This window comes from Podarcis pityusensis (genome assembly GCF_964106645.2).
Source record: "Podarcis pityusensis genome assembly, chromosome: 4".
Taxonomy (NCBI): domain Eukaryota; kingdom Metazoa; phylum Chordata; class Lepidosauria; order Squamata; family Lacertidae; genus Podarcis; species Podarcis pityusensis.
In genome coordinates this window covers 45172623-45196336 of record NC_138027.1, presented here as the reverse complement: position 1 = coordinate 45196336, position 23714 = coordinate 45172623, and the positions used below count along the sequence as shown (strand labels likewise).

The window sequence follows — 23714 nt, the reverse complement described above, 5'->3', positions numbered from 1 at the left end:
GCAAGATGTAAAACAGCCCTTCATTAGTGGAAGAGCATGTTATCTGCTGCATTTTTGTCATACATCTACTAATTTGCATTATCTATATCTATAAATGATATAACAATAAAATATAGATCATATAAGTGACTAGAATATGGGAGGCCAAGGTTCAAATCCCACCCCCATCCGCCATGAATCTCACTGGATGGCCTTCTGCCGGTCACCGCCTCTCCGCCTCACAGGGTTGCTGTCATTAAATGAAGAGGCGGACAACCATGTATGCCACCTTGAGCTCATTGAAGAAAAAGGTAGGATACAAATGCAATAAAGAAAAACAACTACTACTTTAAACATTCTGGCATTTACTAATATGTACAAAAGGCAGGGAGGAAATCCTGGTGCTCTGCCACATGGAACTTACATGATAAATATTGCTGATATTTTCTTGTAAATGTTACACTTAGGATCACACACAAAATGTGTTATGGACACTCCTTAAATATGTAATATAATGTGGAATATGCCACACAGGGGCCATAACAGTATATGTGTGCTCTGGATGCTGAACAGCAGGACTGAAATCCACTAAAAAGGTAAGACAAACACTCAAATAAAGATACATGGGCCCATTTATATATCTAAACATTTTCCCAACAAAAGGAAAGAATTTTCTAGGACTGTGCCAGATTTTCACAGCAAAATGTGAGCTTCAGAGGGCTGTGGAATGCTCACTGACAAAACGCTACATTTTTGTTCTTTGATTTCTTCCCCACCTATCTGCAGACACACTGTCACTTCTAATTTGGTATCCTGCTTAATCTTCCCTACCCGCACACTTCAGTAAGTAAGGCCAGATTACAAATGTTCACATCGCGAACATTAAGTTGTCCTACAAAGTCAATCAGATCTGGATATGTGTTGGTGTGGTTTGGTGGTTAGTTAGTATCAGACCAGGGAAGCTTTCTCCATTCTGGTGCTCTCCTGCAATTGCAACTACTGTGGTACCTCTGGATGCGAACGGGATCCGTTCCAGAGCCCCATTCGCATCACGAGCAGAACGCAACCCGCGTCTGCGCGTGCGTGGGTCACGATTCGCCGCTTCTGCTCATGACGTCACTATGAGCGTCTGCGCATGCGCGAGCGGTGAAACCCGGAAGTACCCCATTCCGCGGGACGCAACCTGAAAACGTTCAACCTGAAGTGACTTTAACCTGCGGTATGACTGTACCATTATCCTCCGTTTGTAACTCCCACCAACAGCTGCCAGACATGCAATGTGGACACCACCCTGAGATCTTTGTAGGAAGAAAAGGATTAAAATGTAATAAGTATGATAAACAATCTCCATTAAAACAAAGGATGGAAATGGTTTGCTTTCTGAGAATGGTAACAACACGAGAAAGCAATAGAATGTACCCCTGGGGTAACCAGACAGAGGCTTTCTGTTTTCCCACACTGGTTTGGAGTGAGAGACCGCCACGGTGGATAGTATTGCCCTTTTTTGGCAGGCCTCACTGAAAAAAGGAGTTGTTTGTGTTCCTGTCAAAAGCTTCATTGAAAACCTGCATAGCATTTTAACAGAAAGCAAAAGATGTCTAGAGGTTGGGCCTTTTGTTGATATATATGAAAAAAGTAATCCCATCCTGCCTATCCCTCTATGTAGAAAATATGGTCAACCTTCAAGGGTCTGTTCTTAACAACACCTCATTTCCTTGTACAGTATGTTAAAGGCCTTATCAGGTGCATCTTTCAAATATTTTGAAATTGTGACCTTATCTATTTCTAGAAACTGTTTGAGTACATCATGGTGACATGTACTGTATAATAAATGACTATACTTTTCACAACTGACGAGGTGCTCCTTTATTTCGGTACCCATTTGCTTCTAATGCCAAACTTCTATTATCCTATCTAAAAAGAATGCCTTGCAAATGCTGACTGAAGGCTTTCCATTGTTTCTTGCAAGGTGACTATGACACTTATTGACTGGAGGAAATGCAGTAATGCAAAGGTTAAATATTTTGAATCAGATCTTGAAGTCAGACCTACAACTGAATGAATGACTTAGGTTTTTGTTTTGTTTTTTTGTTTTTTAGTCGCATAGAAACCCCCACAATGAGGGGATTTCAGCTGTTTCTTTGCAAGACACAAACTGAGTTGGAGTGACTGCAGATACATCTGCATCTAACATGGCTGGGTCAGTTGATCAGTTTGTAAGGCTTTAATTTAAAGAATATACTGCAGGATCACCTCCCTGAAATGGTATATTTCCTGCCTCATCTGTTACATGCACTCCATATGAAGATCCGAGATTATCCAGAGAAGGCGTGTTTATTTATTTATTGCTTTGTATCCACAGGGTGGTAAACCAAAGGGTAGTAAACTGCAATTAATTGCAAAAAAATCTAGTTTCTCAGTGGAAGTAAAGATGTCTTCTAAAACCATATGCACAGATTGTATCTATTTGTAATCTCTTATTCATTTATTAATTTAATGTATTTAATTAGTTCATCTTCAGTACATATATTTGCAAAAGTAATAAGCTTCTTAATAATGGCATTTCCCTCTGTCTGACTGACAATTATATTTAAGTCCCTGAGAGGGGATATGGCCTATACTGGTGCTGTGGACTTAAATGTTTGGAAATGTGATGTGATACAAAGAATTGAACAGTCCCAAAATTCCATATACTTCCATTTTTAGGTAAATGTCTACAAACAGTCATCAAAAGTAAACTTATGTTTTACTTTCAGTCACTTTTTTTGAAATCTAAGTGCTAAACATCTTCTACATAGAACATATTCTGAATTCAGATTATGCATGACAGTAGTTATATTATCTTCTGTACCAATCAGATATCCCTCGCCCCATTAAACATATTTTTTCTTAAGAATACAGTTATACTGGCAGGCAAAAATGGTGATCTTTACACTAAACAGGAGAGTATTCCAGACTTCTAACTGGCTAATCTCCTCCCTGACATTAAAATTGTAACCTTGGAAGTCTTATAACATGTCTTTCAAAATGAAGCAGGCATACCTCTCATTTTCCCATGTTCTTGTTTAAAACCCACCACACAAGATGTACTGGTAAATAACATAAAAATTTGGTCTATGGATACTATTCAAAAAGACAAGGCAACCATTAAATATAATGAAAGAATTTGATTGCCTAAAAATGGAAGCCTAGTTGTAAATGGTTAACCGGAGGGGTTTTGCAGCAGCCTTGAGGGAGTCTTTCATCTTCACTGATGCCTGCAACAATGCCTTAAGCAAAAAACTAATTAAAGAAAAATAGGTGTTCCCTTTGATTTCTTACAGCACCTAGGGAGAAAAATATTACAGTCAAGTTGGACTTTAAAAAATAGATATTACTGCCATTAAGTATCTGATTTCCGAAATAAATAGCGATAATTAAGAATGATGTTTAACTGTATCATGTCTTTTTAGAAATAGAATTGCCCCAATGTAGCAAGATTCTATGTACACAACAAATGATTATGTGCATATATGATCTTCGCACTAAACTGGTGGGCGGGGTTACAGTATCAGCCTCAATCGATATTACTTATAGAGGAGCAGGGCAGGCGTCAGTGTAGGAAAGGAATCAACTGGCCAATATGTATGCAGTACCAATTCTCTATGCAGTTCCAATTCATCTATTTTAGATTTTGGATGCATGCAATTGATCAAGGTGGCCAGATATTATTCCTGTGTATGGATTAATCCTACTTCTTCACATAAATTTCTCCCCTCATGATGGATGTTATGGGAGAGGGAGTTCAAGGAGGATCTTCACCAGCTTCCACCAAACACTGTGAACTGTTACTTTAAGACTGAAGATTCGTGGCTCTTCTATAGAGCAAAATAACAGGGTATAATCAACTACTGCTGTCAATAGTGTGAAATTACAAAACAATATATAAATAGCATTTTTTTCTCCTATAAAAGTAATACAGGCAAAGAACCTAACCCTAGAATACTTTTCTAGTTATGCTATCACCCTAAAAACACAATCTGTAATTTAGCCAAATGTAAGGTTCTTTGGAAGGGACGCAGGTGGCACTGTGGGTTAAACCACAGAGCCTAGGGCTTGCCGATCAGAAGGTCGGCAGTTCGAATCCCAGCGACGGGGTGAGCTCCTGTTACTCGGTCCCTGCTCCTTGCCAACCTAGCAGTTCAAAAGCACGTCAAAGTGCAAGTAGATAAATAGGTACCGCTCCGGCGGGAAGGTAAACGGCGTTTCCGTGTGCTGCTCTGGTTCGCCAGAAGCGGCTTAGTCATGCTGGCCACATGACCTGGAAGCTGTACATCGGCTCCCTCGGCCAATAAAGCGAGATGAGCGCCGCAACCCCAGAGTCGGCCACGACTGGACCTAATGATCAGGGGTCCTTTACCTAAGGTTCTTTGGCTGAGATTCAGCTTCAAATAAAAATTCTAGCCAATGGATTTATATATAATTAAGATGAATACAAATTTAGATGGCAATGGCGAGCCTAATGGAAGATTCAATATATTTTAAATGCTTAAAAAAACCTTTTTCAGAACAGTTTTATATGTGTATAGATTCCACCTTGGTCCTCTCCACATAATCAGGTGTCCTGTTTTTAGCAATGCCCAAGTGCACATAGAGATAGACCATGGGTAGGCAAACTAAAGCCCAGGGACCGGATCCGGCCCAATCGCCTTCTAAATCCGGCCCACAGACGGTCCAGGAATCAGCGTGTTTTTACATGAGTAGAAGGTGTCCTTTTATTTAAAATACATCTCTGGGTTATTTGTGGGACATAGGAATTTGTTCATTTCCCCCCCTCCAAAAAATAGTCCAGCCCCCCACAGGTATGAGGGACAGTGGACCGGCCCCCTGCTAAAAAAGTTTGCTGACCCCTGAGATAGACATACCATCTGTGTATATGCTGTATCTGCAAGTACAGAGTCCATGAATGGATGGATGTTAGGGAAAGGAGACCAAGTTGCTACACTATACATTCTGTGTGCAATTCATGGATGTAAAAATGACTATAGAGAATAAGTATTAGGAAACAGCAGTAAAAATGTACTACACTCCCTAATGTCAAGATATTGCATATGAAACAATGGTAGTAACCTTAAGCATGAGTGATCTACAAAGTGACAAGTTCCTATATTTCTCATGCCATTTTGATTACAATTCAGGATAGTCCAGTTGGAAAAAACAGCACAGACTCATTTTGCTTATTTGGTCCCTAAATATGCTGAGTTTCCACCCCAATAATGTGCCTCATAACCCTAATTCTGCACAGTTTCTTGGGTAGCTAATTGGAAAATTATGCAAATGAACTAAAGATAGTGTTGGCAGCTTCTGTATGTATAAAGAAAAAAAGGAAAGGAGTTCCAACCCAACATTGTATTCTGCCTCCACCAAAAACAAAAAACAAAAAAACCCCTCCACATGTCAAACCAGGATCAATATATCATTATCTTTGTTCTCTCCTTATTACCGTTTCCCATTTCCCCTATGCTCTAATTTCCTGTATTTATACATGGTATATGATTTTCTGTCAATTACATTTGAAGCATATAGGTATTAAGACTGAGAAGCACTATTTAGAATAAATATTAACTACTTTATAATAAATGCATGGAAAATGCTTTTTAATTTTATTTTTGCTATTGAACCACAATCGAATAAGGTTAGTATGCCAAACTGGCTATTCAGCTTGAAAGAGATTCACTCCAGAACATTTTCAGTCACCGCTGCTAGACACACCAGTAGTACTGCTATAAAAAAAGCTACACAGCAACCTTTTGTTGCATTCTTCAAGAAGTGTATGAATAGGTTGAAGAATAACCATGAAGAAGTAGGTTAGCAAAGTAGATTGAGAAAGGGCATGTTCATGGCAAAAGTATTGGAGGGATAGGGGAATAAGTGGCAGCACCGGTGGAATAAAGGGGGTATAACAACACATCACCATAAAATACAAATGAGTAGAACAAAGTGGCTCCACAATGCTTGTGGACAAAGAAGAAAAGTGTTTCAGAGATATCTACCTGCTAGCATAATTGCCGCAGCTGTACCATCTAACCCCCATCAGTCATAATCTGGAACAGTGCCACTTTCTATTAGCCAGGTAATAGAGGAACTGAAATTATTTATACGAGTCCATGTGAACCACTCCGTTTGCTCCAATGCATTCTGATGACTTAATTAGATAGTCAGTGTAGCACATGTGGCTTTCCAGTCAGGTTCATCACAAAAGGCCAGTTCATCAAAGCAGGAGAGTTGTGTGCTCTACAGCTAGATTAGAAATACGGATTTCTTCATTAAGTATCATGCAGCTGACTGTGCCTCTTGGTTTGTCACCATCTATTCAGACAATTAAATAAAACCTCATGCTGGATAAACTGGGGCTAATAAAGAGACCTTGAATTGAAGTGCAGCTGGCAATCTTTTCTTTATTAAGACCTGGCAGCATACATAGTGACAGCATCTAAAAGGCAAAACGTGTGGAGTCATTTCTTATTCTCCCCCCCTCACTCTTAATATCTACCCTCTTTGGGCCATGACATTTTGGTTGATAGGATTTCCAGACCTTTGTTATTCTCACAAAAAAGGCAAAGAATAAACAAAGGTCAACTGTTAGAGCTAGGGAAACTGCAACATTCAACGCGCTTAGACCCTTTCTCTGTGTCAATCAAAATAAAAAGTGAGGAGAAAAAGACGTGTGATGACTGACAACCCTGTTCCTGGAAGAATAGTTTTTAAAATATGTGGCAGATACAGTTTGCCATATAAAGAAATTGTTTGAAGATGCTACATTTTCCAAACAGAACTGCAGTTCAAATCACTCATATTAAATTCTATAGATTTATCATCAATGGAACTTTATTCCAAGTATACAGGTGAAGTGTAAGACTATAATCAGTGAATAAATCAGGATGGGAGGAACTCTTCATAATTATGTTGCAATGTTTACAAAAGATATACACAATGATTGTATAGCTTAATTTGCAGCAAACAAACATGAACTGATACGATAACATGATGTTTGGTTGAGCTGGTTTGCTCAGCTATTACACAGTATCGTGATGGAATAGGCTATAAACAAGTCAAATATGAAAAGCAGCCATACCAAATTAAATAATGATGATTATTAAACTATGATGGAGTATATTTGGTTAGGTCTACTGTGAGCAATATAAAAAGTGTGTGTGTGTGTGTATCTAGTATTTCAGAATTTAATGCAAATCAGTATCTACAGTGCAATTAGTTAAATAGTTTCTCATTTAGCTATTCATATTCTTCACAACCCATAAGAGCTGTGATAAAATTCCCACATTGTGGGACTCATGCTCACTCTGAATCAAACTGCTGTCTCATATAAGTTTTAGTATTAAATGTGAATTCTTCTAATGCTGGGAACTTTTTACAGACATTTCAACTAGACATCTGTACATTATGAAAAGCCAGCATCCACTGAGTGCTTAGCAAACTTCTGAATGTGTGCATAATATGGATTCCACAAGGAATTTCCCCATTACCCCCCTGCAGTGTCTAGACATGTAGAAGTTATTTCAAATCTAGACATGTAGAAGTTATTTCAAAGAGTTTGTCTAAGTAACTTTCAGCAGGGCAACAATGAAGGGCAATTTTATTCAGGTAAACATTTACTAACCAGTGAGTATGCAGGTTGTTATCTTTTTGCTGTAAAAGCTTTGCTGACTATTATTTTTCCTGTTTTCCTGACTGGCCTATGCTAAATGGATAAATTCTGTTACAGTAACTGAACTAAAATGTTGAGAGATTAATATCATAATTTAAGCTTGCCTTATTAATGTCAGTTCTAGTTTCTCCTTATCTATTTTAAACCAATTCAAATCCAGAAATCATATCCATAGATAATGTTAAAATCCTAACAGAATAAAGATACCAGGTATAAGATATCAGATATAAAGGTCTCCAAACCTATCACCACTTAATACTGCAGTCTTAATGAAAATTGAACCCAGCACCACCTATTAAATTTTTAAACATTCTCCTGATGCAGTTGCCAACCAGCTATTACTGCAGCATCTAATGTGTTGACAAACCTTTGTGGCAACATTGTTTATAATATAGAAGCAACATCCTAATATATTCCTAGGATTGATGACAACAGTAGATGTGTGGCCATAAGGGAAGCAACAGGAGTGTTTCCATTTGTCTCTAAGAGAATATGGATTGCATACTTAATATAGATACAGTAGCATACAAATATACACAAGAACAAAATGCCCATTACCTACACAAAATGTCCACTACCTACATCAAAATATAATACGTCCCCTGTTGCTGGGGGAGACTGAAAGGTCTCCCGAACTTTTCCTTATTCAGTTGAGTCTGTGAACCCCAGAAGGAGAGGGCCCACCTCTAGCCCAAGACAGACAGTTGTGTGGGTTGTGTTCTCACCTATCATGCTGACTGAAAGCAAGGTTGCTCTATTATCTCCCAAATACCAAGGGAGTTTTTAACATGCTTTGTTTTCTCAAGATCCCTTGAAACACAAACCCATTTGGTGTGGATTCTTTTGTTTGCCTTCACTCTTTTCAGTTAAATCTTGGTTTTTAAGCAACACCAAGGAAGGCCTCAAACAATTTTGGGAGTAAACAAACTGAAAAATCCTGATGTTAGGGAAGGTATAACATTTGAAGCCATAGTAATTTGCATTTAAGTTGTACTTGGCTTTTCTATTTATTGCAGTTTAAATTATACATATAAGTTTTCTTTATGAACCATTCAAGCTTTAAAACACAGCACAGAAAAATCTTTTTTATTTGATGTGATCCCAAAAGGATTGCCAAAATCTTTGGCTAGATTTGATTCATTGTGTTTTGAGAGTCAATATATGCCAACTCAGGTTAGTAATACAACCCACATGATATATAAACATGCAAGATCATCCATGTGCTCCTTTTTATTCATAGAGATATTTGTATAATGAAATAAAAACAGGACAATATAATACTTAGGCTGTATGATTCTTTCAATTCAAAGCTTGCTTTAGCACATTGTTTACAATTTTGAGAATACCTTGTAAGTAGTTCATTACCTTCCTAACTCCTACTAGCTCTACTGACACATGAAAGATGCTGTAGCAAAAACAGCAGAGTATATTGTGGCAACTTAAAGATGATATTCTCAGCTGGCAGATTAGATGACATTGAACAAAGCAGTTCTGTTAGCATAAAGACTTTCACCTGTGCAATAGAATGTTCTCTCCCCATGCCCTCTCCCCCTAAATCTTTTTCTGAGGGTTCTCCCAACCCTTTCTGTGCTGAGGGACATCAGATGAGCAGCACAGCTTCACCAAGCTGTCCACTATTGCCATAGACATAATCAACACAACCCCCGTTTGCATCCAAAATGCACATGCGCGCGCACACACACACACACACACCATATTCTATCTTCTATAGCCATATCCCACAATATAACTGCATTCTGTTCAACTTGTTAGACAGGAACTCATATAGGAAGAATTTACATTGGTATTCTTAAAGCTGCAGCCATTCAACACACTGAAGACAGACCAGTACACAGACAGACTCTGAAGAGAAAGCAGCAGCAAACTGCTTGTTGTCATCTACATCTCCAAACTAAAATTGACTACCATCTTAGCCAATGGTGTTTCTCTCTAACAAGCCTCATGGGACTAGCCTATTGGCATTTACACACAAACTAAACTAAACTGGCTAATCTAAACTAAACTGGCTTATCCAGAAACACGACAGAGACACAGAAAGATGGACTAGCTCTGCAGGAAATGTCAGTGCCAACTCTGTGTCTCCATATTTGTTTATAACACCCTAGTGAATAATATCAGATTTATCATCTGGAGATCATCCTCAAAGGTAATATACGACATCACATCCCAGCAATGCCCTTCCTTTTCAACAGTCTTTCTGGACACAAATTTGATATAGGAACAGCAGTATTCAGAAACTGATGGGACAACACTTCAGTCTCTCAGAGCATTTCTGTTGCTGGCATGAAGGCCACTATCTATCTATCTATCTATCTATCTATCTATCTATCATCTATCTCTATTTAACAATTGAGTTCTTACTAATACAGAACCAGTATTATGTGACACCTGCAGTACTGCCAGTTCAACACGTGAGGTAAGGCGATCTCATAGGTAAACTGGTCCCAATATGTTAAGAGCTTTGTAAACTAATAGTATCATTTTGAACTTGGCCTGGTAGCAGAATGGCAATCAGTGCAGATATCTGAGCACATTTAACAAATTTCAAAGGGAGGCTCCAGCACAAAGTACAATTTATTAGCAAACTGGATTCTGCTCCATTCGGTCTACTGCACTTTGGTTTTCATTCCTACTTCAGATATAAAATTAGCATACCATCTCTAGAACTATATTGTCCTAGAATTCATCAGTGGTCTGGACTATATGGTTCAAAGAGACACATCATTCTTAATAATTTATTTTTATTTTAGCCATTTATTTTCTATAGTTTGGTACTGTTCCTTGTTATTCAAGGATTATTCTTAATTCACCTTTTAGGTAATATATGTGTCTCTCTCTGTGTGTGTCTGTGTGTTTTCTACAGTTGGGTGCTGTTCTTTGTTATTCAAGCATTATTCTTAATTCACTTTTTAGGTAGTGTGTGTGTGTGTGTGTGTGTGTGTGTAAAACTGAAAAACCCAAAGAAGCCATTTAGTGCCTGCAATAATAAAACATAAGAGCATTCAGATTTTGTAGTCTCTCTCACACACATGTACATTCACACTGACAAATCACATTCTGTGGTATAAATGTTTTGTATAAAACAAATCCTACCTGGAATAAGCTGACCCAGTAACTGATGGACCCGAGACAGGCTGAGTACAGCTACCATGACAGTAAAAGTATAACGTATCCATTTCATGTTGCTTCTGTTCTTGCATTACACCAGCCCAACAACACTTTTAGAAATGTTATCTGTAACAAGGAAAATTAGACAACTGTTTACATTGTCAAACAATTCAGAAGATATTAAACAAAATCTGTGCTGAATTAATCTCTAGAATAGCCACACATACAAACAGCAAAATCTTGTGCTAAGAGACTAAGTCGACTGCTGGCTAAGGTTTCTCATTTAAGAAATGTTGTATTTGTTTGTTTGTTTGTTAGATTCCATTTGCGAATCGCTTTCTTTATGTGAATCGTTTTCCTTAAACAATCTCTAGCAATTTTACAGTAAAAACACCAACAATTAAAATAATTCCATATGTGAAAACAAAAGAAAAACAATTCCATATATAAAATAGCTTTATACAGTGGTACCCCTGGTTGCGAACAGGTTCCATTCTGGAGGCCCGTTCACAACATGAAAAGAACGCAACCCGCGTCTGCGCATGAGCGGATCGCGATTTGCCGCGTCTGTGCATGCACGTGATGTCATTTTGCGTGTCTGCGCATGCACGAGTGGCGAAACCCAGAAGTAACCCTTTCCGGTACTTCCGGGTCACCGCGGAACACAACCTGAAAAAACGTATCGTGAAGCAAACGTAACATGAGGTATGGTTGTACATACAATTAAAAACATTTCCATATGTAAAAACAATTCTATATATAGAATAAAAGGTTGAGAATGGTAATTCAGTTATGAAGTCTATTAAGAAGACACTCAAGGCAATGAGTGTCTTGGTATATAATTGGTATATAATTTTAGGTATGTAAAATATATGAAAATAATGCAACAGTAATCAGTGCTACATCTCTTTCCCCCTCTTTCAGGTTTTCAGCTTCTGTGATATTTAGGTGCTGCTGCCATGGCAACCTACAATGAAATACATCCAACTTCTTGCCCTTCTCCTCTTGTCTGCTTCTTTGCACCTTTTAACCCAAACTGACTAGCACTGTTCTGATGCAGACCTCATGGGGACATTCACATAAATGAACTATAAAATACAGTAATTAAAACACAACAAAATCTGAATCCTACCATATTTGTGCCAAAGCTTTGGGGGTTTGCATTTATTTCAAACCTTATATTCAAAAAAATGATACATTCTTAGATATATTTATTTCAGGTATTTATATAATGCTTACTGTTCAAAACTTCTAAGCGGTGAACTTCACCACTTAGAAACTTCAGTCCACTCAAGTTTAGGAAAATAAACTGAGTTCTGTCCTCTAGCCCCTTTGGCACATTGCAAGAATTATAGCTAGGATGATTTATCACCAATTATCAGTTCAAGTTCCCAGAACTGAATTATTTCCCTATTTATTTTAACAAAAATATCATCAACCTTCAACAATATGTAGTTGTATTATTGTCACAAAATAACATATTAGAGATACAACAATTTACCAGTTACAGTATTTTTAGTCCCCTTCACAAGCACTTATGTCTACAGAGGCGGCCAGAAATGTGTTGGATATTTGGAGTTCTGGAGATCTCAAATCACTATTGTGCTCCGAGGCTCCCAAGCCCATCCCCAAGTAAATAACTTCACCCTGACACGTAATTTAGGTTTAAGTTTTTGGGCAAAATTTAGGCCACAACTTTATTGATTACAGCAAAGTGAGTGGTATTGGCTTAGGCATTGGCAACTGACTCCTGCCTCTCTGGCAGGTAGTCTGGAAGGGTAAACACCAAACGAGGGAGCAACATCGATGAAAACCAATCGAAGCTCACCCCGAGGTTACTATGGTCCTGGCTTGGCCCTAGCCCCTCAAGTGAACTTCAGAAGAGATCCAGGACCCCCAGATTCCTTTACCAGAATATCCTTATTCATGGAGGGGCAGGTGATGGCGCACCTCCCCTCCCACACACCTCACTAAGCCAATGCCTAACTGCCAAATCTTACAAAGTTGCTAAGGGGGTAGGTGCAAACCAAGTGGCCAGTGCCATTTTGCCAAATGGAAAAAATCCTACCTGGCCCCTGTTCCAAAACAGGCAACCAACCAATATCCAAAGCAAGGCCAAAGCAGCAACACCAACAAATAAGGACGGGAGGGCGGGTGCTTGGCAGCGCGAAGCAAGTGCCTCAGCCACGTCGTGCTGCCACTTTTATAGCCCCCCCCCCCAAATCATGCCACCTGGATCAGATTGGCTCAAACGGCCTGGCATGATTGTGGGGCCATACAGACAAGGCCTGGGCCACACACCCCGCCTACAACCCAGCGGGGGGAGGGTGTCTCAGGGGCCCTTGCCTAACCAGGACCCTCATTAAGGAGGATCCCATTTGTTTCAGATTGTATAATGGCCTTTGTGGCATATAGTTTAGAAACAACAACAGAGCACTAACCCAGAAGTTCTCTCAGTATTACTCTAACCTTCTAATAGTAAAAAATAATTGTTGCAGCGCAAACTCTTATTGGGTATGTGTTTCTGTTGAAAGCAGGGATGAGGCGGGAGATCAGGGTTCTAAAATATGCATGGAGCCTACATGACTTCAAGAGGCTCCTCAAGTTTGCCTTCCAATTTGTGGAGGGTGGCAGGAACGGTGACTGAGGAGACCAGCTGAATTTGTTGAGGAGTCTTCAAAGCATATATGGCATGTTACTGTTCTGCAATGCACCAGAAAGCAACCCAAATGTACACTGGTCTGATTCCTTCAAGGGATTATTCCTCTTGCAGCAGAGCCATATATAATGACTGATCATTGTACACAATATTAAGTCTATATACTAGCTAGGCAGACAAATGAACACTAATCCTTTTGTTGGCAGAAGGGAGAAATAAGTATTTGACCTGTGTTGATATTATAACAATCAATATTGATAATATAGCATAATAAACTTTGCTGTTTCCAGAGGGATAGTCACATTAATCTGTTTGCAGCAAGAACAACAAAGAGCCTTGTGGCATCTTAATGGCTGATGCTGCATAGACATGTCAGTTCATTCCATTTTCCTGACATTTCCCTGCTAATTTTCACATTATATTTGAGCTTTCACATGATGTAAAAGTTTAGTGCTCGTTTCCATGTTATTTGGTTGTACAAAGAAAAAGTTTGCAAGCCTGGAACCCTGGTCTTGGACACCAACGGCAAGGCCCCACAGGGTGTGGAAGATGCTATGCAATTGACTTTCCTTTAGTAAGGCTGCTTAAGGATCCTCAATACCCCCACCCCAGGAACCCATTTGCAAGTAGATTTCCAAAAGGCTTAGGAGCCTTCTTCTCCCCTCCCCCATCACCCTCTCCCCTCAACAGCTGTTTAGCAGAGGAAATGATCCTATTTTTTAATGTTTGTTTCACACTAGTATGAATGAAATTTAGTGCAACATGGTGCTGCAGTGTGAAAGGAACGTAAACAATCAGGACAGAACTACCATTATAATCAGTAAAACTAATGCAATACTGAATGCAGCCTGACAAATTTATTATGACATAACCTCATCAGATATCCATGATTTAGTCTTAAAGGAACCACAAGAAATTTTTACCATAGTTTCCATGCTGTATGAAAATATAACAAAAACAAATGCACTTAAAATTCCCTGGGGTTGTATTGGTTTGGTGGCCTTCCCCCCGCCCCCATTAATCTTGAATATATAAACAAGAGTGGACTTCTGAACCTTTGAGAGAAAATTGGTGTCTTCCTAACTGATATTTATTTGCTCTCTTCACAAATTCCAAAATGCATCCTTGACAAAAAGTTGGGTTCTGAACACTTATGTTAGCTGTTTTCTTCCATCTAGGCAATACAATGAGGATAGTAATCAATAGTACAAGTCCAGTTACTTAGCAACAGTGGTTGCTTGACTATCCTATATTCTAACAATCATGACTGCGGGAGGAGAATTTTCACCCGCTGGTTGTACATCAGATGACAATGAATAAAAAACAGTATAGCAAGAACTTTCAGAATCTACAAGCTTAAACTACATTTTATTCCTCAAAAGTTTCTTCTGAAGTATTAAAGAGATTTAAGCTGGAGGCGCTATCCATGGGGCATATAAAAGAAACACAAGTTCCTCTCCTGTGGCTGCAATCATTACGAAATCAATGCCAAATTAAAAGTGCACAAACCCCAAGGGGAAGAGAAGCACTGCAGTTAATATAGGGGAAAGATTTAATCAATTTTTGGTGTTTCCTGCTTCCCTTAACTTGGATGTTATCTGCATAAGAAACAACTATATAAGTAATGAAACCAAGGCAAGCAAAAATGATATTGCTGCACACTTTTTGTTTTAATATCTTTTTTTAATATACTGTATTATACTACGTCAGGATCCACTGGGCAAGGGTGTGGATCCTTGAAGCTGCACTCTGTTTCTTCAATGTAATGAGTCACCTGGTACTGCAGGTCAGAAGAATGTCTGGATACTGTGCTCTCATGATTCAGAATGACTTTGTGTAAGCAAAGAGCCAAGTGGCTTCCCCTTACCCAACAGAGTATTAGAGGCCAAAGACGACAGGCAGATTTATGACAATTTTTTGGGGGGGAAATTACTTTCTTTTTCCTGTCCTGCCACAATGCAGTATGAGAAAACTTAAACCTATATGGTTTGAGATGTTAATTTACCATGCAAACAGCCCAACACCATGGCACACTATAATGTCAGTGCTAATTGCCTAAGATGGGCCTTGCTTTAATGACGATGGTGTATTTATTTTCAAAATAAACTGCTGGGATAATAGAAACTCCTGGTTTGAATAGGGCAACTCCACTGGAAGCCGGGGGGTGGGTGGGTTATGAACTAAAATAAATATGTTCGCTATGATTTGTTCAGCCCTGCTGCAAGCTCTCCTTCACTTATTTTAGTACATCTCTTTTCACCCTGAGAGTAGTTGCAGCCAATCAGTCACAGTTCTCCATGGCTCCTTCCTTCGATCTACCACTGCCTCCATCACCACTGGCTAGGTAAGAAAACAAAGGGATATATCTAGTGCTGCAGAACTACTCACATGACATGCATGCACAATGAAACTTCTTCCTTCTCCTTTCACCTCCACTCCAGCCCCCATGCACCCTTAAAATAAGCTCTGAAGGAGGACTCTCCAGAGCAGTTGAGGAGCAGGCATGCGAGGGAAAGAGAGGAAGTCCCATCAGATGAGTAGTACTCTGCTTATCCAGTGTCAGATACAACACAAAGTGTCCCTGTAGTCAAGTTCTTGACACTGAAACTGGCACCTTCCCAGCTTCAAGGCACTTTATTAACCCCCCAGAAGAGAAAAAGGCCGTAGTGGACAATCAAAGGAATAGGCTGAAAGGGGAAGCCTATGGGCTCAATTTTTCTGGTGTGCTCAGTTGATAGTTCTTAACGCAGGCTTGTAGCACTGTGATCCTTATGTCAGTCTTCACTCTCATATACACTTGGTAAGTCACCAAATGAACTATATCTTAACAAGGACTCAAAAGGGCAAAAATGACAGGCAATCTTTAACACACGACATGCAATGTTCATGAATGCTAGTGTCTGATGGAACTCAGGTTTTCATGATTTTCAATCATTTTATTCCAGCAAGTTGATGAAAATTGGTGGTCCACATGACAGCTGGTAATTCGTCCTTGAAGTGATACTACTGTTGGACATACTCTTCCTTTACAGTACCGCTGATCAAGCCATAGATCACTGAAATGAACAGTTGTACTACACTTCTTTAACTATAATCCTTTAAGCTTGTCTGGGATAAACTAGATTTATTCTAAAAAGCAGCAAGAAGTAAGTGTTCCCATGATTTGTATTTGTTCAGGGATATGAAGCACTGTTTGCACACTTTGCTATATAGACACAAAAGAAAATTCAGTAGTTCTTTGAGCTGCATTGTAAAACTCCACAGAAATCAATGTCATTATAGCTTTTAATACTAGGAGAGGATGTGGCCCATAGTTATTTTGAGACAGTTCTAGGGAGAAGAAGCATTCTAATCCCTATTGGGCTATACTTTCAATTTTTGCTTTTATTGGACAAGAAACAGTCTCACTACCACTGGGACCCAAGTTTATACCTACTTATGTTTCACTTTATTTGCCTTTGGGACATCATTAAAGACAGAAAGTAGGTAACACATTTTAATTAGATTAATCCCTACTGTTACAGAAGAATGGAAGTACATAGACCTGTGTTACCAGAGAACACATGTCAAAACAAGGAAGGTTTCAAGCAAACTTAAATGTAATTCCAAATCTGACTGCAGGCCACTGATGGAAAGTTACAATAGAATACAGGGTTTAACCAAACGTTGCTCTTTTATTATCCGTAGCCTTTCTATTTTGACATTATTACTATTACATTTTACTTTCTTGTCCTTCTACTTCTAACTTTCATTGATTTTTAGTTCTACTGCTAGCATGAACTTCTGCATCCTTCTGTGACTGTGTTATACGTTCTCAGTTTCATTCCATTTTATTCACAGGCTTGTTTACCATCATCGTATCTACTATAAATTATTGCTTCTAAAGTTGTAAGTATAGTTATACTCTGGTCCCCATCCCTCTTTTCCCGTCTTCCTTTATTTCCCTTCACTGTTCTTCTTATTAAACCACCAACCCCTGCTCCTAAAGTCCATCTCCACCTTTTACATTTGCTAGCCTTATCACTGCATTGTCTTCCCTGCTGACATTTGATTTTTCTACCTATTTGTCCTTTATACACCTCTTCGGAATTATCCTAGCCCTTTGCTAATCAAGGCTTCACAAGTTGTTTAAATCCCATTTCATTTCCATTGTCTCATATTTTTTTTAATTTGTGAAATTTAGGCAAGCCCTATTTTCTGTTTTACACTCTATATAATAATGCTCATACATGCAGCACTCCCAGCAATGCCATCACTAGAAGACTTTCTACAAAATAAAAAAATCCAAGGTTTTACTATCAACTGATTTTAGAAAAGTTACTGGATCAGGTGAGATGTTATTGAGCCAAAATACAAGGCATGTTTATGATTAACATTTGAAAGCTCATTTCCATACACGCAGACTGTGCATAATATGCCCCCCCCATACTGCACGGCACTAGTGCTAAAGAATGTGTAAATCTTATGCTTCCAGTATGCAATGTCAGCATGAGAATAAGGCTTTCCTGCAACCTGCACATAGCAATAGCAACATCTAAACAGGCACTGTGATAAAGGATTCAATAATGTAACTGTTTCTGTCCCATTAATCTTCAAATGAATGCTAAACAGTTGTCTTAAAAAGTCATGCAGTCCAATCACACTGTATCAAAATTGTAACTACTTGTGAGAAAAGTTAACAAGATTAAAACATTTAGTATCTATAGTTTACTCTATAACAAAATCTAGCTATGTGCCCTGAAATGCCCTGTGCCCTGAAATGCTTCATTCAGAAAAAGCAAATGTTGGCAGATTTTCTCCAAAGTTTATATTTGTTTGAAGGGGAAATACAACTTCAGTTAATTTTGTCCTGAGGGAAGATTTTGGATTTTCAAAAATTTTGAAGTATACTTCTCCAAATTTGTTGAAATATACTCAGAGTCGCAAAGTGATTTCATGCTCTTTATTCAGCTCATAGTGGTGAGGAGGAATGAATGAATGTCCCCTCAAAGTATCTGCTTTATATACATTATTTACACAATGGGCTGCACATGATTGGCTAATTCCGGAATTCTACTGTAAGCCAATCAGGTTGTGGATTCACTTCTATCTGGAGCATGATTGGGTGGTTTCTGCCAACCAATCATAGTGCTCCATTGTTCTAGGACCAATCAGACTGCTGCATTCTGAATCCTATTGTTCTAGGACCAATCAGACTGCTGCCTTTTGGATCCTATTGTTCTAGGACCAATCAGACTGCTGCAGTTTGGATCCTATTCAACTCAGTACATAACATTTGTGTAGTTTATTTGCTTAACAAAAAAATTAATAGTATTTAGTATGAACTTGAAAGATAGTCTAACAGTCACCAGTATTTTACATTAAAATCTTCAGTGTTTAATAATAATAATAATAAATTTTATTTATATCCCGCCCTCCCCAGCCGAAGCCAGGCTCAGGGCGGCTAACAACAATAAAACAGTACAAAAGTACAGCACAAACAACACACTAAAACCATTCATTATAAAATTAATTCAAATCAAGCCACTGGCTTGTTTAAACAAAGACCACGTTTTCCAGAGGAAGAAAAAAATTCAAGTACATCTTTCTAAAGCACCATGGATATGGAAACTCCTCTCCCCCCCCCCAATATATTTATTTACTATAACAATATAACCATGAAGAAATCACAGCAGTGAAAATACACACACACACACACACACACACACACACACACAGACTCCATGTTTAGAAGACCTAAAACTGCAAACATTTTAAAAAGCCATTTATTTAGCTTAAAATGTTCACAATGCCTCTCAATCTTCTCAGTAGGACCAAAAGGCGGGATTCAATTTTCAAAGATAATTGTGTCAGACAACTGCTTTATCCCTTTTCAGAAACAATCTGATAAGTAGCTAATTACCAGCCAAGCGATTTCAGAGCAACACAGCTGGACCTAACAGGAGACTTCTAGAAATTAAAATGTATCCCAGAGCATACCCAGTCACAGCACCCCCTTCCCCAGGAGCCAGGTCATCAAGGGTGAATAAAAGGACATAACAATGATGTTGGGATTAAAGTTGGCCACAACTTTATTTAATTCAATTGCAGGTAACCTTGGCATAGGTACTGGGCGTGTATCCCTCTCAGCCCCCTGCTGTGGGTCTGAGGCATGACAGGGTCAGTTGGGGGGAAATGGGACCATTGCAAAATGCGGGTTTACAGAGATGTCGTGTTCCCCCCCCCCCCAAAGTCGCAGAGGGAAGCTATGGCCCTCCAACCACACACTTCTGGCTTTATGTACAGAGACTTCCCTCAAGACCCCTCTAACAGGATACTCTGATATTGCCACTGCTAGGAGGGGGTGAGTCACCACTTCACCCCTTCCTCAAATGTTAGACTATAGGATAACACCCAAGACCTAAACCGTCACCAGACAGTGAGTGCAAATTTAAATCAGGGCCTGGCGGGAAGCCAGCGAGCATTGTGGGGCCAAGGGAAGGGGCCAACGGCCAAAACAAACATGGTGTGGCTCTGTGGGGAAGGAGCTGCCGTGCTGGTTCACAAGTGCCGCTCACCCTTGGGCTGGATAAGTGGCCATTGATAGACAGGGAACTATTTCACTTAACTGACAAGGTGTGTGGGACATACCTGGAGAAAACAAAACCAGAAAATGACTGTGAAATTCCTCCACACAAAAGAAACCCAATTTCATGCTCCCTATCCTCCCAGTTGAATTTGGGGCAGCCTTCACATGGTCATGTCTTCTTTGAAAAAGAGAACTCTGTTGTTGTTCAAAACCTTTTTACTTAAGAGATCAAAGATTAATACAGCAGTGCAAGAATAGACACAGAGCAGGTAGAACAAGACTGAGATGTCCAGCTCTTATGTGCATGTTTTAAGTCAGCTATCCCCAACATGGTGCTCTCCAGATGTGTTGAACTGCAACTCCCATCATCCTTAACGCCTGGCTATGCTGGCTAAGGCTGATGGGAGCTGGGGTCCAAAACATCTGGAGGGAACCATGTTGGGAAAGGTTTTTAGTAGTAATGGGAGCTTAAAGTAGTAGTAATGAGTGCAGTGAATGCCTCTACAGTCAATGTTACAGAAAAAATGTCTATTTTCCCAAAGGTGTGTTGCACTGCACTCTTAAAAAATATGTAACGGAAATTGATGCAAACAGTGTTGGCTCCCATTCTTTTTTTTTATAGCCTCCTGTGTAAATGAAACACTATACTAAAGAAGGGGAATCATATTTGTACCAATGCAACTCTTGTACAAATCTAAAAATCCCAGAGGTTGTATTGCCTGGGAGGGGCCTGACTGACTCCAGCTACAAAAGCAGAGGCTGCTGAACAAACTCTTGAGTAGCAGTAGTGTTTTCAGGATTTTGTTGCTGTTATCTATATTCATTTTTTTATTATTTCTAGATCTTGTAATGATTTATGTGGAAATTGTTCAGCTATGAAAATCTTTTCATGTAAGCCGCCTTGAGCATGGTTTTCATTATGCAAAGGCAGCATACAAATTAATGATGATGATGATGATGATGATAGGTGGAAGTAATAATAGCAAGGGAAGATTTTCTGGATTTTGAAGAAACAGCACGCTGTACTAAGGATGTAAAGTTTTAAAAAGTGTACATGTCATGCGTCATCTCTTTCTTTTTAATATTACTTTTAAGCCTCAAGAATCTTAAGGTATCTATAAAGAGAAGAAAATGCTTGTTATCCACAGAGAAGAGAGTTACAAAGACTTTAAAGATGTGAACCTTGAACATTCTGTTATCATGTCTAACGAGTTGTAGATCACTGTCAGACAAAACATTTTTCTCTGAAATCTACTGAGCAAGTTGAATATCTACAGAGAGCTTTGAAGAAACCTGTTGTTGGAGTTAGGTAGGAAACAAAGCAGAGGTTCTGTTACAAAAGTATAGCTAGAAGGAAACATGAATGCAGTTTTTTAAAATATAAAAAATATGTAAATACTGTTGGCAAAAGAAAATGCTAACGTGTTTCAAAGCAACAAATGTTTCTACATCAGGGGTGTGAAAACCTCAAACTCAAAACCCTCCAGGCCTCTCTCTCTAGTACTTGAGACTCTGCCTAGCCAATGACCCCACACCATCCTTATGTTGCTTTAAAAGGGAAAATTAGAATCCTTATGGTCCAGATACTCTGCATTAAAATTCAGTTGAAATTTGAGAAGCTCTGTATTCTTCCATAAAGTTTTAACACTTTTAAAAAACCTTCCTGAAAACTAGTAGGTTGCTATCAAACACGTCCAACTTACTGTAAAGGACGTTGTACTGTGTAGAGACCTTTTTGTTGTAGATGTTCATATCATGGGTGGGGTGACTTTCTCCAACAAAGAACTACTGCATAATAATTCTTAGTAGGGTAAAGGCAGCATCATGAATTCAGGTCACATAAAAGGTGCAACTATAATAAAGAGACAGCTAGCTAACTTGCAGATCTCTGCACCCTGAAGGACTAAAGATTAGAATAGCAAATATGCTTTCCAGGAAAGTAGCTTTTCTTTTTAAAAAAATCATCCAAACTTATAATGTACTAAAAAGGTTTGATGTCCGTACAATATATCACTGAATTTATTTTTCTTTTAAGTTAGCTGAAGGCATTTAGCATCATACATACAAGCAGAAAAATGGCAAAGATTTCCATGACGTCTTTATGACAAGTGAAAGGTTAATGTATTAGACTGTATAAACCCATCAATTTCTATTTTCCAATGTAAGTTCACTGTCACTGTCCTTAGGCTTTTTTCGTGCTATAGAACAACATTCTCAATATCATTTTTTACAAATGTCTGGATCTGATAGATGTCTAGTGGTTTTCTCTCTCTCTCTCTCTCTCTCTCTCTCTCTCTCTCTCTCTCTCTCTCCCTCCCTCCCTCCCTCCCTCCCTCTCTACCTCTCTACCTCTCTCTCTCTTTCTAGTTCTGTGATGTGATGCACTGCCCCAAATGATCCTTTTCCAGATTTAATGTCTGCACCTACTAGGCCCTTTGTGACACCATTAGGTCCACAGCCCTCAGTATGCCATAGCAGCTTTAGACTTCAGTGAACTATATTACTATTGTTGTTTTTGTTGTTGTCATTTTATATTTTAAAATGGGTGGAGGAAGAATCCAAGAGCAGAGGAGAGGGCACAGTAAAAAAAAATGCCAAAAAAGTTGGACCATCTTAAAGTTTGAGAAGCTCATTAATGCTGCTCTGGACCCCTACATTATTTCAGAATGGGGAGGAGAGATATCCAACTGCCTTGTTCCGTCAGCGCAAGGATTTTCACGTGTGCAACAGATCTTTTCCTCTTTCCTCCCCCTGTGCACCCCCTAAATCTGTTCTGGGGAAATATTCCCCCAATCCTCTGGAACATATGTGGGGAGTGCATGATGCACATGCAGGTAAAGGAAAGAGAGGTTCCACCACACAAGCAGATCTCCTTGTGCTGACGGAACAAGTTAGTTGGATATTGTCCCAGGAATTTTCCCCGATCAAAGCTTCTTACTAAGGCAGCTACAATACATACAATCAAGCTTCTTACTAAGGCAGCTACAGTACATACAATCAAGCTTCTTACTAAGGCAGCTACAGTACATACAATCAAGCAAGCATTCCTTTTGTTTTCGTCTTTAGTCACGAGCATGACCTAAGGGTGAGTTTGGACTTTCAAAACCTAATTTACTGTCTCACCACTTGATAGTTTCTGGTGGTATGTGGGATTTGTAGAGGAAATGTAGTGGACAGGTCCACCATTTTCTCCATCCTTCACCTGTAACTTCTCCTTCAGAAGTTTATCCTTCAAACAGGATACTGTGACATGGAAACTTCATTGAGTGGTAGAGGGCAGTGTGTGGGAGGGGGCTTACAAGCAAAAAGGATGAGCACAGCTGGACTTATGTTAATAATCTGCCTCCTTTCTGCAATCTTGCATAACTGTAGAAGCCACAGCCAGGGTTTCCAAAAATGTATTTATCTCTCAATCTCTGGGTTCATTGTTATCATTCAAGAATTCCAAGATAGTTAAGACCATACTGTTATCATGCAAGATATCCAACATTGTGTGAGCACACTTCCATTTGTACAATGGGACTTCTATTTCTCTTCCCTACAATCCCCCACACCCACCCAAATCTGCTCCGGGGGTTCCCCAATAATCCAGGAGTGTGTGTGTGCACGTGTGTGTGTGTGTAGGGTGGTGAAAAATATTTGATTTCATCCAATAAGAGTGCATCAGTAGTCTT

At 39.1% G+C, this 23714-nt stretch overlaps 1 protein-coding gene across 2 annotated transcripts in view; it reads right to left on the bottom strand.

The window, feature by feature from the left end:
• ROBO1 (roundabout guidance receptor 1) overlaps positions 1–23714 on the bottom strand; it is a 610482-nt gene that overhangs the window by 523909 nt on the left and 62859 nt on the right. For both annotated transcript variants that reach the window (XM_081003959.1, XM_081003960.1), the window contains exon 2: positions 10799–10939. In XM_081003959.1, the coding sequence (XP_080860085.1) occupies positions 10799–10886 (88 nt within the window). In that variant the 5' untranslated portion in view covers positions 10887–10939. The remainder of the gene's footprint in view (positions 1–10798; positions 10940–23714) is intronic.